The sequence below is a fragment of the Phascolarctos cinereus genome, unplaced genomic scaffold (assembly GCF_003287225.1).
Source record: "Phascolarctos cinereus isolate Bilbo 61053 unplaced genomic scaffold, phaCin_HiC Scaffold_5;HRSCAF=322, whole genome shotgun sequence".
In the NCBI taxonomy this organism is placed as follows: Eukaryota; Metazoa; Chordata; class Mammalia; order Diprotodontia; family Phascolarctidae; genus Phascolarctos; species Phascolarctos cinereus.
This window is the reverse complement of record NW_027555958.1, coordinates 435841889-435856768: the sequence shown is the minus strand read 5'-3', so window position 1 is coordinate 435856768 and position 14880 is coordinate 435841889. Positions and strand designations below refer to the sequence as shown.

The following is a 14880-nucleotide window of genomic DNA, read 5'->3' as shown; positions in this document are numbered from 1 at the left end:
TTCTGATGTTCTGTGTGCTTACAATTTGATAGTGGAAAAAAGCTAGGAGGCAAAGAGAATGCAGTAAGTGCAAAGCAGAGAAGGAGAGAGAGTGAGGCAAATTCTGTAAGAAAATGGAAGAGGGAGCTGGTTGGTTGAGGGCGTCTTCATGGAGGACTTCCCTATTTCTGTTGTGGTCTCGCTCTTCTTCGCATCTCCCAGGTGATCAGCCTCAGAGCCATGTTTGACCCTTCATTCCCTCTCACCCCACATGTCCAATCAGTTGCTAATGCTTGTTGTTTCTATCTCCTCCATGTCTCTAATCTTTCCTGTTCTCTCGTGTAGTCCCTACCCTGGTTGGGGGTGACGGGCGGTCATCCTCACTTGCCTGGACTATTTAGAATAGCCTCCTAATTGGTTTTCTGGCTCAAGTCTCTTGCCTCTCCATCCCATCCTTCATACAGCCACCAAACTGATTTTCTGAAAGTTCCAATCAGACTATGCTGCTCCCTTAATTAATGAAATCCAGTGGTTCCTTATTACTTCCAAGATCAAATGTAAATTTCTCTGTTTGGCATTTAAAGCCCTTGGCAAGTTGACTTCCTCCTACCTTTCCAGCCTTACTATATGCTACTTCTGTGTATTTGCCAAGAGGGCCATTGTATCGCCCTTCTTGCAATTCCTGATACACAGCCCTCCATCTCCCACCTCTCTGCCTTTACCCTGGCTCTTCCTCATGCCAGAAATTCACTCTTTCCTCACCCTCCACCATTCTGAATTCCTAGTTTCCTTCCAGTCTGTTATCTTCTCTATGAGGCTTCTCTTGAACCTCTCAGCTGCTAAGACCATCTTTCCCCAACTAACTTACATCTGTTTGGTATTTTTTTTGTTTATATCTATACATGACCATCTAGTCTCACTATATCGTAAGCTTCCTGAGAGTAGAGACTTTTCACTTTTGTCTTTGTACCCTCAGCACGTTCAGTGCTTGGCACGTAGAAGGACAGTAAAATGGTTATTGATTGATGTACGTGGCAAATGGGTGAAATCTTAAAGGAAGATATTTAGCAGAGTCTGGAAGGAGTCCGTTCCAGGAATGAGGAACGGTGTGAACAAAGATAGACAAGCAAAGGCAGGGCAACAGTAGATGTTGGAACTAATCCAGTATAGTCTATTGTAGGAAGTAGGGTGAGATAAGTCTGGAAAGGAAAATTAGAGCCAGACTTCATGGGGCCTTAAATGCCAGCATATAAAGGAGTTTATGCTTTATTTAATGGAAAGTAGGAGATAACTGAAGATCTTTAAGTAAAGGAGTGACACAGTATGATACATTAAGGAGACTGCATAGACAGCTAGATAGTTGTGTGAAGGATGTGTGAAGCAATCCCTGCCCTCAAGAAGTTTCTATTCTATTGAGGGAAATGTCTGTGTGTGTGTGTGTGTGTGTGTGTGTGTATGTGTGTGTGTTGTGTGTGTGTGTGTGTGTGTGTGTGTGATATATGATAGTAAGATTCTGCAGATGAAATATAAACTATGTCAGCAAATGGGTGAAGCTTTAAAGCAGAAATGTAACTGGGAAATAATTAGCAAAATAAATAAAAATACATAGATAACATTACATTTTAAAGTTAAGTCAGTATGTGGCCGACAGGGATGCTTTTGTATGGATCTGTGACCTCATTTCTATTTGACTTGGGCACCCCTGCTTTAAAATACCAATTGGGTATTGCCTGGGTTTCCAGAAAGACTATGAGAACTTATTTCCACAGCAGCCCAGACAAACTGTATGTACTGGCCTACAGGCTACCTGGCCTCCAGATCTGATTACTTTGAATCCAGCTATGCCTCTAGAAAGAGGAAAAGTAGAGTCTGGAACAGCTATGCCAGAAGCTCAGCTCAAGGACCATTGGAGAAACCATTAGCCAGGGCGTGAGGATACCTACCTTGCATTCTCAACAGATGGATGATATCCATCCTGTCTGTGGTGATAGATTTCCAATGTTGAGGTACAATGCCTTCTCCTTTAAGATATCTACTTAGTATGTTAGCGCAGTGGATAGAGTACTAAAGACTGGAGTCAGGAAGACCTGAGTTCAAATCTAGCCTCAGACCTATACTAGCTGTATGGTCCTGGGCAAGTCACTTAACCTCTGTTTGCCTCAGTTTTCTCATCTATAAAATGGGGATAATAATAGCTCGTACCTTCCAGGTGTACTGTGAGGATCAAATAAAGCAATAATTGTTAAGCTCTTAGCACAGTGCTTGGTGTACATAGTAGGTGCTATATAAATGTTACCTGTTATTGTTATGTATCTGATATATGTTTTTCTATTCATGTTGTCTGTTCCATGAGAATTCAAGCTCCCTGACAGCAGAGTGTTTTTGCTTTTTCTTTGAATCTCTCAGCACTAGAACATAGGAAACACTCAATATAAATGTTTGTTGATTTATATATTCAATAATAATAGTAATAATAATAGCATTTATATAATGCATCAGGATTTGCAAAGTGATTTGTGAATATCATCTCTCATTTGATCCCCATGACAATGCTGGGAGGGAGGGTGCTATTGTTATCCCCATTTGACAGCTGAGGAAACTAAGGCAGACAGGTTAAGTGACTTACCTAGGGTCATAAATGTCTGAGGATAGAAGTGAACTCTGGTTCTTCTGACTCCAGTCCCAGAATATTCTTTTCAAGGCTTTTATTTAGAGTACCTAAAAATGTCTGGAAACCTAAACAGGATTTAATAATCCTTGAGAGCAGGTGCTCACATCCTTGAAGATACCTGTCATGTTTCCCTATAAACCTTCATTTCTTCAACTGACTATCCCAAGTACCTTGTTTTTGTGACATAGTCTCACCGTATTAATTGCCCCCTTCTGGATGTCAACCTGGGCAACTAGGGGCACCGTAGTGCATAGGGTCTGGAGTCAGAAACACTCATTTTCCTGAGTTCAGATGTGACCTCCAACACGTACTAGCTGTGTGACTTTGGGCAAGTCACTTCACCCTCTCTACCTCCATCTGAAAAATGAGCTGGAGAAGGAAATGGCAAACCACTCCAACATCTTCACCAAGAAAATCCCAAATAGGGTCATGAGGAGTTGGACACAACTGAAAAATGACTACCAAAACAAAAAGATGTGCTTCTGTTTGTCTATCTTAAAATGTGACGTCCAGAACTGAACTCAGTGTTCTTAAGTTCATTGTTCTAGTGTCTAAACCAAGAAGTAACTGATTTGCTAAGATTAGAATGATTCAATGGCTATTGGACAGTTTGAGTTACTTGCATTGGTTTCTGTCTCTCTGTCTCTCTGTCTCTTTCTGTCTGTCTTTCTTTCCTGATTTCAGAATCACTGTTGAGTTACTTCTTCAACTCCTACCACTTCACCTCAGGGTTTTCATTTTATGGGCCCTTTCAAAGTCTGCCTTTCTCTAGCATCTGTGTGGGTGGCCAGCCAGACCATTGTAAGCTTTGTTTTAATGTTTCAAAGTTGTTTTTCCTAGCAGTCTGGTCCTAGCTCTACAATGGATTGAGCTTATAAAGCCCCAAGGTACTCATTTCCCCCCCCTCTAGTTTATGAAAAAAGTAAATAATTCATAAGATGCTTAGTTATTTCTGCTCTTTTCTCCTGAGTTCATTGTAATGAAGAGATCTTAAATGTCATCTGCTCATTGCTGGGCTCATACTTTTAAATTTTCATTTCCCCTTGTTCCTTCCTTGTTGAGGCGGTGGCTGGCCCACTGCTCTGCCATTTTCTTCTTTCTCATCTTTTTACAGTTGAAGATGCAGAATGACTTCCATTTCCTGACAGTGAATCTGTTTAGGCTACAGTTTTCTGTTCCTGTACTACCTTGAAGATCTGTAGGCATTGCCTCAGTCTTTAAGGTCTCCTTTTATTCTGAGATGACTGATTTTTAGGATGAATTGCTCCCATTTCTAATGAGTGTTAAGGTTAATTAAGCACTTTCCTCCCAACAACTCTGGGAGGTAGATAGCCTAGATATTATGGTTCCCATTTTACAGATAAAGAAACTGAGTCCCAGAGAGGGGGGGAATGGCTTGTTCAGTGTGATGTGGCTAATAAGTGGCAAGAGAAGAAGTAAGAAGAAAACTAGCATTTCTATAGTTTTGAGATTTGCTGAATAAATGCTTGCTGGGCAGTTAGGGTGGTGCAGTGGATAGAGCCCTGCACCTGGGGTCAGGAAAACATGAGTCCAAATTTTGCCTCAGACACTTACTTCTCTAGCTCTGTGGCCCTGGGCAAGTCACTTCTGCCTCAGTTTTCTAGTCTGTAAAATGGGGGGATAATAATAGCATCTACCTCCCAAGGCTGTTGTGAGAAGAAATGAGTTAATATCTGTAAAACATTTTGCCAACTTTAAAGTGGTACATAAATGCTAGTAGTAGTAGTAGTATTCATTTGATCCTCACCACAACCCTAGGAGCTAGGGGCTAATTTTTATCATTCTCACTTTACATTTGAGAAAGCATAGGTAGACAGATTAAATGACTTACCCAGGGTCACACAGTCGGTAGGTGTCTGGCCTTAGCTAAATTTGAACCCAAGTCCAACACTACTCGCTGTGTAACTTAGCTACTAAACTGAGTCTTTACGTCCCTGAGTCTGGTGTCTGGTGGTCTCTTCACTACACTGTGCTCCTCCAGAATGAATTGTAGGAAAAGCACTAGGCTTAGTTTCAGAAGACCTGAGTTTGACTGATTCCAGTAGTTTCTATCTGTGTGAGCTCAGGCATGGCCATTGGAAGGCATGCTGGATTTGGGGTCAGACAAGTATTGAGTTCAAATCCTGGTTCTATCACTGACCTTGAAAAAGTAATTTAACCCTTTTTGTTTCTTCTACCGAAAAATTTTGGGGTTGGACTGAAAGATTTCAGAAGACCCTTTCAACTTTAAATCTGTAATCCTTTGCTCCTAAGACATTTAATCTCTGAGTCCCAGCTTCCCTGTCTACAAAACAGGGATAGTAATGCTAGGACTGCCAACCTCACATGATAGCTGTGAGGAAGTCTTTTTTTTTTAAACTGAGAAGCACATCACTGTAAGTTACTGTTATCCCCTCCCTTTCTTCCCATTTTTTTTTTTGTAGCGGTAGAGATAAGAGGGCCAATCACTGCTCTTGTCACTTGCTCATTGGGAAGTTAGAGCTGACAAAGGAATTGAGAAAGCTTCAAAGTTTACAGTATTTGTAGCAGGTAACCAATACTTTGAAACAGATGTGTCCTTCTTCTTTTCCCCTTCACCTCAAAGGACTGATAATTAATGTGAGCCCTTTAAATGGCCTCATCATCCCCAATGACTAAGTTGTTTTTCAGTCATGTCTGACTCTTCATGACCCCATTTGGGGTTTTCTTGGCAAAGATGCTGGAATGGTTTGCCATTTCCTTCTCCAGCTCACTTTACAGATGGGGAAACTGAGGCAAACAGGGTTAACTTGCTTAGGGTCATGCAGCTAGTAAGTGTCTGAGGCCAGATTTGAACTAAGGATGATGAGTCTTCCTGATTCCAGACCTGGTACTGTATCCACTATGCCATCTAGCTGATTCTGCATATATGTCAATGTGTATGCTCTTGTATATGTATCTATGTCTACAAGTGTGGATATCTGTATCTCTACTTCTATTTATCTGTCTATTTTGATGTAGAGTTTTGTCCTTGTCTTCCTTCGGAACTTAGCTCAAGTACCATCCTCTCTGTAAGGATGCCTTCTCTAAGGTTGCCTTCCATCTATTTTAAAAGGACCTTTGTTACTAGTTTTGTGACCCTGGGCCAGTCACTTAATCCTGATTGCTTTGCCAAAAAAGGAAAAAAAAAAGAAGGTACCTTTTTGATGTATATGTTCCCTCGTTAGGATGTAAGTTTCTTGATAACAAGGATTTTTTTTTGCTTTTTCTTTCTATCACCAGCACTTATAACGTGCCTGTCACATTTGTCATTTCAGCTGTGTCTGACACTTCATAACCCTGTTTGGAGTTTTCTTGGCAAAGATACTGGAGTGCTTTGCCATTTCTTTCTCTAGCTCATTTTATAGAAGAGGAAATTGAGGCAAATAGGGTTAAGTGACTTGCCCGGGATCACACAGCTACTACGTGTCTGAGGCTGGATTTGAACTTGGGTCTTCCTGACTCCAGACTGGCACTCTGTCCGCTGTGCCACCTAGCTGCCCACCAATAATAGTAAGATAATAAGATTGCAGTAAGAATTTAATAAATGTGTGTTGATTGATTGCATATATATGCTATACATCATAATGTATAGTATTAATAAGATGAAATTGTTCAGGGACTAAAAACTGGCTACAGATGATCAGCAGTGGATTATTATGTATGTTGAAAGACTAAAGAGGTAACTAATTTGTTGAGAGGAAACATTATTTCTTAAGTGCCTTGACGAGCTTATAATAAAATCAATTTAGAAAATTAATTTAGAAAATTAATTTAACAACTTCATGAAACAGAAAATAATAGATAATCTATGAGCCTTAAGGTAGTGATTTTTTTTGTTTCTTCTAAACTTGTTAAAGTAGACAATATAGGCTAATAATAATTAACAATAACATATGAACTTAATATTCCCTGGGGGAAGAAAACTGTTTCAGAGGTGGACATGTCATTTCTTCCCACTTTTGTTTTTATTCTAGGAATACTTCAAATGCCTTTCTTTCATTGACTGTGTATCTTTTTCATTGATTAGGCTTAGGTTTGCAGGATGTATCATTGTGTGTTGCAACTTGAGGTCCTTTTTCTACTTTTTTCTAGTCTGTTTTTCTACTTCCTGCCACAGTTTCTAGTGGCTGTGGAATAACTTTGTATCATTCAAATTTCCTTTCCTTTATTTTTCTCCTGGCTGCTTGCAAAATTTGTCATTTGTCATTGGAATTGTTAAATTTAGCCACTAGGTGTTCTGGCCTTTCAAACATGTTATTGTTATTATTGTTTTCCTGGAGAGAATCTGTGGGTTCTTTTGATTTTTTTCTATATATTGAAAAATTCTGGGCAATATTCTTGTATCATTCAGTATTATGATCAAGTTTTTTTGTTTTGTTTTGTTTTTTTTGCTTTTTGGTGAGGCAATCAGGGTTAAGTGACTTGCCCAGGGTCACACAGCTAGTAAATGTCAAGTGTCTGAGGCCAGATTTGAACTTGGGTCCTCCTGACTCCAAGACTGAAACTCTATCCACTGTACCACCTAGCTACCCCTCAAGATTTTTTATTTGTCATGTTCTGGAAGACCTGTGATTAAGTTGGTTTCAAGGTCAGTGGCTTTGACCTATGTGGAAAGCAGATGTTTATTATTGTTTTTCTTTAAAAAAAAAAAAGCAAAACATTTTTGCCTTTTGCTTCTTTTCTGCCAGATTTTTCTCCACTTTAAAATTTTTGTATTCCAGATCTATTAATGTCTCTTGATCTTTGGGGAAATTGTCTACTGTGGGTTTCATTTTTTTCTAGTCTGCTAGTTCAGTTTTTTATTACCGCCTTGAACACTAGAACTTCTGACATCTTCCTACCTGGTTTTTTCTCACATGGATTCCCTTTCTCTTTTGGGTCACTCTGGAAATTCTGATTTTAGTTCTATGCTATTTGGGGATCCTGTAAGATTATTTAGTTCATCATCTTGCTGGTCACATGGCATAGAAATTAGACATATGGTTTTGTTTTTTATTTTTTTCAGTCTGGACGTATGATTCTATTGGGCTGGGGAACAGCCAGGTTAGAAAGCTCCCTTCATTGATGCAGATGAACTGCCATTCTGCAGTCTGAGAGAGTTGCATGGGGTGCTAAAATTTTAAATAACTTATCCAGGGCCACATAGCCAGAATGTATCAGAACTTGCACTTGAACCCAGGTCTTTCTGATTCTGAGGCAGGCCTATCCATTATATCATGTTGCTTGGATCAACTATAAATAAGTCATTTCAAAGTTATAAAAAATTTTAAAACTTGAATGACCAGCCTAGGATTAGAGTTACAATTTTTGAATATTTAAGTCCTATTAAATTTGTCTACAGAAAGTTAATGTAATTTTCCAGCTCCTTACAAGTAGTGGGTGGTAAAACTTCCTTTTTTTATGTACTTGGCACATAATCTCTGGCTCAAAAGTGCCCCTTTTTATTTCCTTTACAGTTATGTCTCTGATTTTTATCAGTTGATACTTTAATTAGGAGAAATTTTGGTTAAAAAAAATAATGAAAGGTAGGGGTTCATTTCAGCCAAATGGTTTCTTGATTAAGACATACTGAAGTAACAAAGGCTAACTTAAAGTATCTAAAACTAAATTTATATTTCCCTAGGTATCCATTCTCTTTCTCAAGTTCTCATATTAGTTAATTGAACCCAATATACATTTATTAAGCACCTACTGTGTATAAGATACTGTACTACCTTTGGGGATTATGTAAAGACAAAAAAGAAACATTCTATCTCTGTTAATGACAACACAATTATTCCCTTCACCCAGCCTTAAAATCTTAATTATATTCCAATTCCTCTTACCTTCCCCCTCAAAAAGTCAATTAATCAGTTCTGCCTTAGCACTATCCTTTGCATTGTTTTTTTCCCAGTTCTACAGCCACCATTGCAGTTTAGGCTTTTACGACTTCATATGGAACTTTTATCGTAGCAAACTGTAAATAAAAACCCAAGTTGGATGTTTTTCTTTAGCAGGCACAGTTTTTTTTTGTTTTTTTAATATTGGTGTTTGGGTGTTGGCTATTTTGAGATATGGTGGATGGATTAAAATCCACAAACATTTTTATGAGGTGCCAACTGCATTTGCAGCAAGGGGGACACCTGCCACAGTGGATAGAGAGCCGACTTCAGAGTTCACTGGGTTCACATGTTGCTTCTGACACGTTAGCTCCCACTATGGGCGGGGCACTTAAACTCTCGATCTCCCCCAGAGACTCTTGGAGATTATAAATTACAGAGCAGGTGTCATTCTGCATTGGTAGAGGGAGCCTCTTCCCTGGGAGTACCAGAACAATGGAATCAAAGATCTACTTCAATAACAAAGATACAAAACACTGCTCTGTGGACTAAGGTAGGTCAAAATTTAAACATGCTAACATTCTTGCCCTCATGGAGGTTACAATTTTAGATGATGGAATAGAGTGCTGGGGCCTCATCAGGAGGGTGGGCCTGGTAATAGAATATATATTCTATTCTTCTGGTTGGGTCAGAGAGACCCATCACCAGACTGGCCACAGGGTAATGAATTTCTCCACCACAGCAAATTTAGTCAGTTAATTAACATTTGTTAAGCACCTACTGTGTTCCAGGCACTATGCTAAACACTGGTGGTACAAAGAAAGGCAAAAAGATAGTCTCAGATCTCAGCAAACTCACAGTGCAAACAATTACCTGCACAAACAATATATATGGGATGAATTGAGAGGAGTCTCAGAGGGAAGGCACTAAGACTGACTTACTTTCTATGACAATCTGCTAAAATACGCAGCTGTTCTGATCTGTGTCACCGAAAGGTGTAGTATCTACACTAGAGAAATCAAAAGTCCTGGCAGTGTTGATGGATATGTAGAAAAGAGCACAGTGGTTCAGTTTAGCCTCTTTTGTTTGCATTGACCTGGATGGGTCAAGTATGTGAGTGGCACATACATTGCCCCAGGGTGTCCTCTGAAGGTTTTGTCCTAGTATTTGGAGGGGGCTTTAATGAGTTCCTTGCCTTTCTTGCCAGTACGATGATGGCCCATCCCGAATCTGACCTGATGGAGGAGTGCCTGAAACAAGACTTGAAGTTTTACTTCATGAATCCCTGTGAAAAGTACCAAGCCAGACGCCAGATTCCATGGAAACTGGGGTTGCAGATTTTGAAGATTGTAATGGTGACAACGCAGGTAATTTCTATTATGTTAAATTTTCCCCCCTCCATCATGAGTGCTTTCATAGTTACTACCAGAAAAGAGGTTTGTTTTTGGTTTTGTTTCTAAAAAGACTTTGACTCTTTACTGATATTTGGGCTTTCCATTAGGAGGATGCCATGTTTATGTTAAGACTTTGAGGATCCGTGGATTTGTCTGTGTATATGAACTTCTGTTATTCAGTCAGTCAATCAGCATTTATTAACTGCTTGTTGTCTGCCAAGTCCTGTGCTACCAAGTTAATAGATGGTTTTCAGGAACTGATGAGGCCAAAAAGGTAAATTAATATGATAAACTCCATATTTAGCCAGACTTTTCCTCAAATGACAATCAATCAACAAACATTTATTAATGCCTACTACATGCCAGGCCCTGTGCCAAGCACTGGAATATTGACATAGTTTATCAGCCAGTCAGCAAGAAGCAGTAAGGTCTGTTGACTTGTCCAGCATCACCTGGCCAACTTGAGGATACAAGGAGAGATTTGAACCCTTGCCTCTTGATTCTATGAGGCAACTAGGGGATAGAGCAGTAGATCTAGAGTCAGGAAGACCTGAGTTCAAATCTTGCCTCAGACACTTACTACTTGTAGGACCCTGAGCAAGTCACTTAACCCTGTTTGCCTCCGTTTCCTCATCTGTAAAATGAGCTGGAGAAGGAAATGGCAAATCTCTTCAGTATCTCTGCCAAGAAAACTCCACATAGGATCGTGAAGAGTCAGACATGGCCAAAACAACTGAACAACTCTTGATTCGAAGTAGGAAGGCTCATTCTACTCCCCCACTCTGTCTTAGATCCTTCTAAAAACATAAGCAATTATCAGTAAGGCTGGGGAACATACCTAGCTCAACTGTAGATGGCAAAGAAGCATCTGAATAGTGAGTGTCCAGGCCTTCAGTACACCCAGTTTGATGTCACTAGAAATAAACTTGTTACAGCCCCTTGGAATTTAGGGAATTCCAAGTATGTGCCCATGGTTTCAGAAAACTCCTGGATGCCAACTCCACAAATGTACAGTCATAACAACCTCCTTCATACCTCCAAATGATTTATGTACTTGGAAATCTTTTTGGGTTCCACTACACCAGATAATAAGTTCAGGGATTCACATATTTTTATCACTAAGGTCACTGGATTTGGACCCAATGGACCTCGGCTTTGATCCCCAAGTTTGTCAGTTACAAATTGTGGTCTTGGACAATTTGCTGTATTTCTCTGAGTGACCCTGGACAAATCGATTAGCTTCCCAAAGCCTCATACATACATGTGTACATATACTTACATATATATATATATATATATATACGTAGATATATATATGTACACACACATACTCTATATATACACACATATATAATATACATAGATATGTACATATAGCTACATATACATATGTGTGCATATATACACACATATCAGTTTATACATGTGTGTATATTATACATTCTATGTGTGTGCATACAAATACACATATATACATAGGTGAGTGAATGGCACAGTGGGGAGAGCACTAGGCCTGGAGTTAGGAAGAACTGAGTTCAGATGTAGCCTCAGACACTTCCTAGCTGTGTGACCCTGGACAAGTCACTTAACTCTATTTGCCTCAGTTTCTTCATCTGTAAAATGAGCTGGAGAAGGAAATGGCAAACCACTCCAGTATTATCTTTGCCAAGAAGATCCCCGCTGGGGTCAAATGTGACTGAAAACTGCTGAACAACAATAACAACACTTACTCACATGTTAGGGGCAGCTAGTTGGCGCAGTGTAACCCACTGCCAGGCCTAAAGTCAGGACAACTCATCTTCCTGAGTTAAAATCCAGCCTCAGACACTTCCTAGCTGTATGACCCTGGGCAAGTCACTTAACCCTGTTTGCGTCGGTTTCCTTGTCTTTAAAAGGAGCTAGAGAAGGAAATGTCAAACCATTCCAGCATCTTTGCCAAGAAAACCCCAAATGGGGTCACGAACTGAACAACAGATGTGCATGTACATATGCCTTTATGTACATAATACATTCATAGTCGGTAGAAAGCACCAGCAGCTGGGGGGCAGAGAGCATAGAGTATGAGTTTAAGTCTTAATCTCTGCCATTTTAAAAATGGATTTTTATTTATGCTTTCTTTACATTGCCTAGATTTTCCATCCTTTCTCCCACAGAACCATTCGTAATAGTAAAAGAAAGAAAAAGAGGAAGAGATGGGGGGGAAAACCCAAAACATTGAGCAAAATCAATCAAAACATCCCAAAAATGTGACATCACGTGCAATGTTCCTTAGCTGTGGCCCCTCTCCCCCCAGGTTGTAGAACATTGAGTAACTTCACTCATTCAGGATGAGTCAAGTGTTTGAAGAATTCTTGGGTGAGGAACCTGGCCTAAGAAATCCAGTTAAAAAGAGAGGAAAAAAGAGGAAATGAAGGTCTGACATGCCCTGCATGTTCTTAGCAGAGTCACGCTGCATCAGATCACGGCAATCACCACTTCCTTTTCTAGATGGTCACTGAGCATTAAGTTGATAGTATTTTCTACAAATCTACCAGTAATCAAGGTCAAACTCACAGGCTGGTTGTCACCAGTCTACTTGCTTCCTTATTTTTGGGGGGGAGGGGGAGGAAAGGGGAGGGCAGTGGAAGGGCGAGCGAGGAATTGGGACATTCTCAAAGACTTCACCCCTCTCCTCCTCTCCAAAATCTCCAAAATCTTTTTTTTCCACCATAAGTTGCTTACCTTGAGTCAGTTTTGACATCAGGTGATTTTTTTTTTTTAGAAACTGGGAATGTGGTTGATTTGAGGTGGATCTTCTTGCATTCATTCTAGGTTCTTTTGTTCTTATCTTGGCTATTAAGCTCCCCAAAGAGGATTTCAACCCAAAGAGGTTTCTCTTTATTCTTCTTTCAAAATACCTCTTTTCTTTCCACTCAGTGCCACACCCCAAGCCAGAATCCAATCACTTTCCACTTAACCCTGAGGCCTTGAGAGGGAGAAAGAGAATAAGCATTTTTATACCACCTACTGTGTGTCATGCACTGTGCTAGCTTCTTTATGCATATCTCATTTGGAGATCGAGTGACTTGCCCACTAGGATGCAGGATCAGGGTCAAGTCAACTGGATCTCCTAGTGCCATGATTACCTTTGCTTTCTCTGGGCCTTGGTGCCCTGTGCCAGCTTTTAGTTCTACCTACTTGTACCAGCTGGTGCTATGGCAGATGCTCCTGAACCAGCCTAGTCACTTGAGTGTGTACAACAGCTGCCCCCCTGAATTCTGGGCTTGGTGACTTTCCAGAAGGGTTGAAATCGTAGAGCCCAGGTGAGAAGACTAAATAACTAGGGATTAGGAATGCAAGGTTAAGAGCCTAACAGTGTGTCAGAAAACAAAGCCAAAGGTCAGGCGCCAGAAAAACTCTGGATTAAAGGGAAGGGACCCAAGGCCAGAAATATCTGGGTATCACCCCGGATGGGATCGGGCACGACTGAAATGACCCAACAGTAACAAAAGCCTTACGCTTTCCTCTAGCGTGTAAAATTTTATACACTTTCTGAGAGGGCAGAACTCCCTAGCATAGTTAGCACAGGGTGGCCTTAGCTACTATTTAAATGTCAAGAGTACGGGACAAAATTCTATCCCAGGCTTGAGATAAAGAGTTTCTTTTAAATGGCAGCCTGCCTGCCAGGGAATTGGTAGGAAAGGCTTCCTGTTCAAGGACAGGTTGGACAAGATAAAGTCTATTGTCGGAGAATTAATAGATTTAGAGCTGGCAGGAACCCCAGAGGTCATGATTCTAGATCAACATCCTCATTTTGTAGGTGAGGGAATTTTGTACTAGAGAGCTTAAGTGACATGGTTAAAATCATAGAGTTGGGAAGGGGAAGATCTGAGAATGCAAACCATGGCTACTGACGCCCAAATCCCATACTCTTTCCATTAGCCCAGGATGGCGTGGGTGAGGAAGGGGAGGGTCTTCCAACCATGACAATGCTGTCTTTTCTCTCCTTCCTCATTTTCTCTTGTCTCTCCACCTCCAATCCCAGAGGTGGCTATGGTTTGGTGTCCAGGACCAGTGAGAAGAGAAATTGTTCCATTGCTCATTTTGACTTTTCTCCAGCTCTGCGGCTTAGCGGATTGTTTCTCTTTGAAGGAAAGAGCAGCATTCCTTTTTCCCTCCCTTTTCCCCTCCTTTTTCCCTCCCTTTTTCTCTGTACAACGCCCCAATGGAGCCCTGCTTTTCCTGGTACCAGAAAAGTCTCTCCTCCACGGATTTCACAACCCAAGATTTGCCCTCCACTGTGCTTGCTAGAAAAAAGCCAACGCTTGATAATTCAATGCAATTGCTCCTTTAAAACTTATCTGCAGCAAATGTTTCAGCATTACTCAGGGGGATTGGATTGAGACGTTCTTTGAACTCCTTTTTTCTAAGTTTCTTTGTTGAGACTTTGACCTTCTTTTTAGTTATCTACTGCTGGAAAGGAGGACTTTTAAATTTCTTCCTTAGGTCCAGACTGGGCTACCAAAAAATTATTTTTAGATGCAAACACATAAGGGATTGGGGAAACTGGACAGCTTTTTATCTCCTCCTAATTTCAATCTTCCTATTATGGCTTCATGTTTTGGATATGATATTCTGAATACAATGTCTTCAAGGCATACCCTAATTGTGTACTACCAGCATATCTGTGAAAAATGCTTATGGGGTATAGTTACATTAAAGTCTCTCTTTTTTAAGTATTTGCATAATTTTCCAGAGCTTATCCATTAATAATAGAGCTTATGCATTAATAATCAAGTGACATCTAACTGTTACTAATTGATCATTCTGTTGCTGTATCTAAGATAACAGTTAAACAAAATTTGTTTCTTATTTTAATGCTTACCTTTTTGTTTTTAATGTCACATTCCTTTCTGAATGTATTCCCCACCTGTCCTCTAGCCATGGAGCCATCCCTTGACAACTGGGTGGTATAGTGAATAGAGTACCAGGTCTGGAGCCAGGAAGACTTGAGCTC

General features: G+C 40.2%; 1 protein-coding gene across 3 annotated transcripts in view; it reads left to right on the top strand.

The window, feature by feature from the left end:
* Positions 1-14880, top strand: part of MCOLN2 (mucolipin TRP cation channel 2) — an 86056-nt gene that overhangs the window by 11970 nt on the left and 59206 nt on the right. For 2 of the 3 annotated variants that reach the window (XM_078156552.1, XM_020988721.2), the window contains exon 2: positions 9698-9857. In XM_078156552.1, coding sequence (XP_078012678.1) covers positions 9698-9857 — 160 coding nt within the window. Of the gene's footprint in view, positions 1-8915; positions 9044-9697; positions 9858-14880 lie in introns of those variants that run through there. The other variant, XM_020988723.2, reaches the window with a different exon arrangement.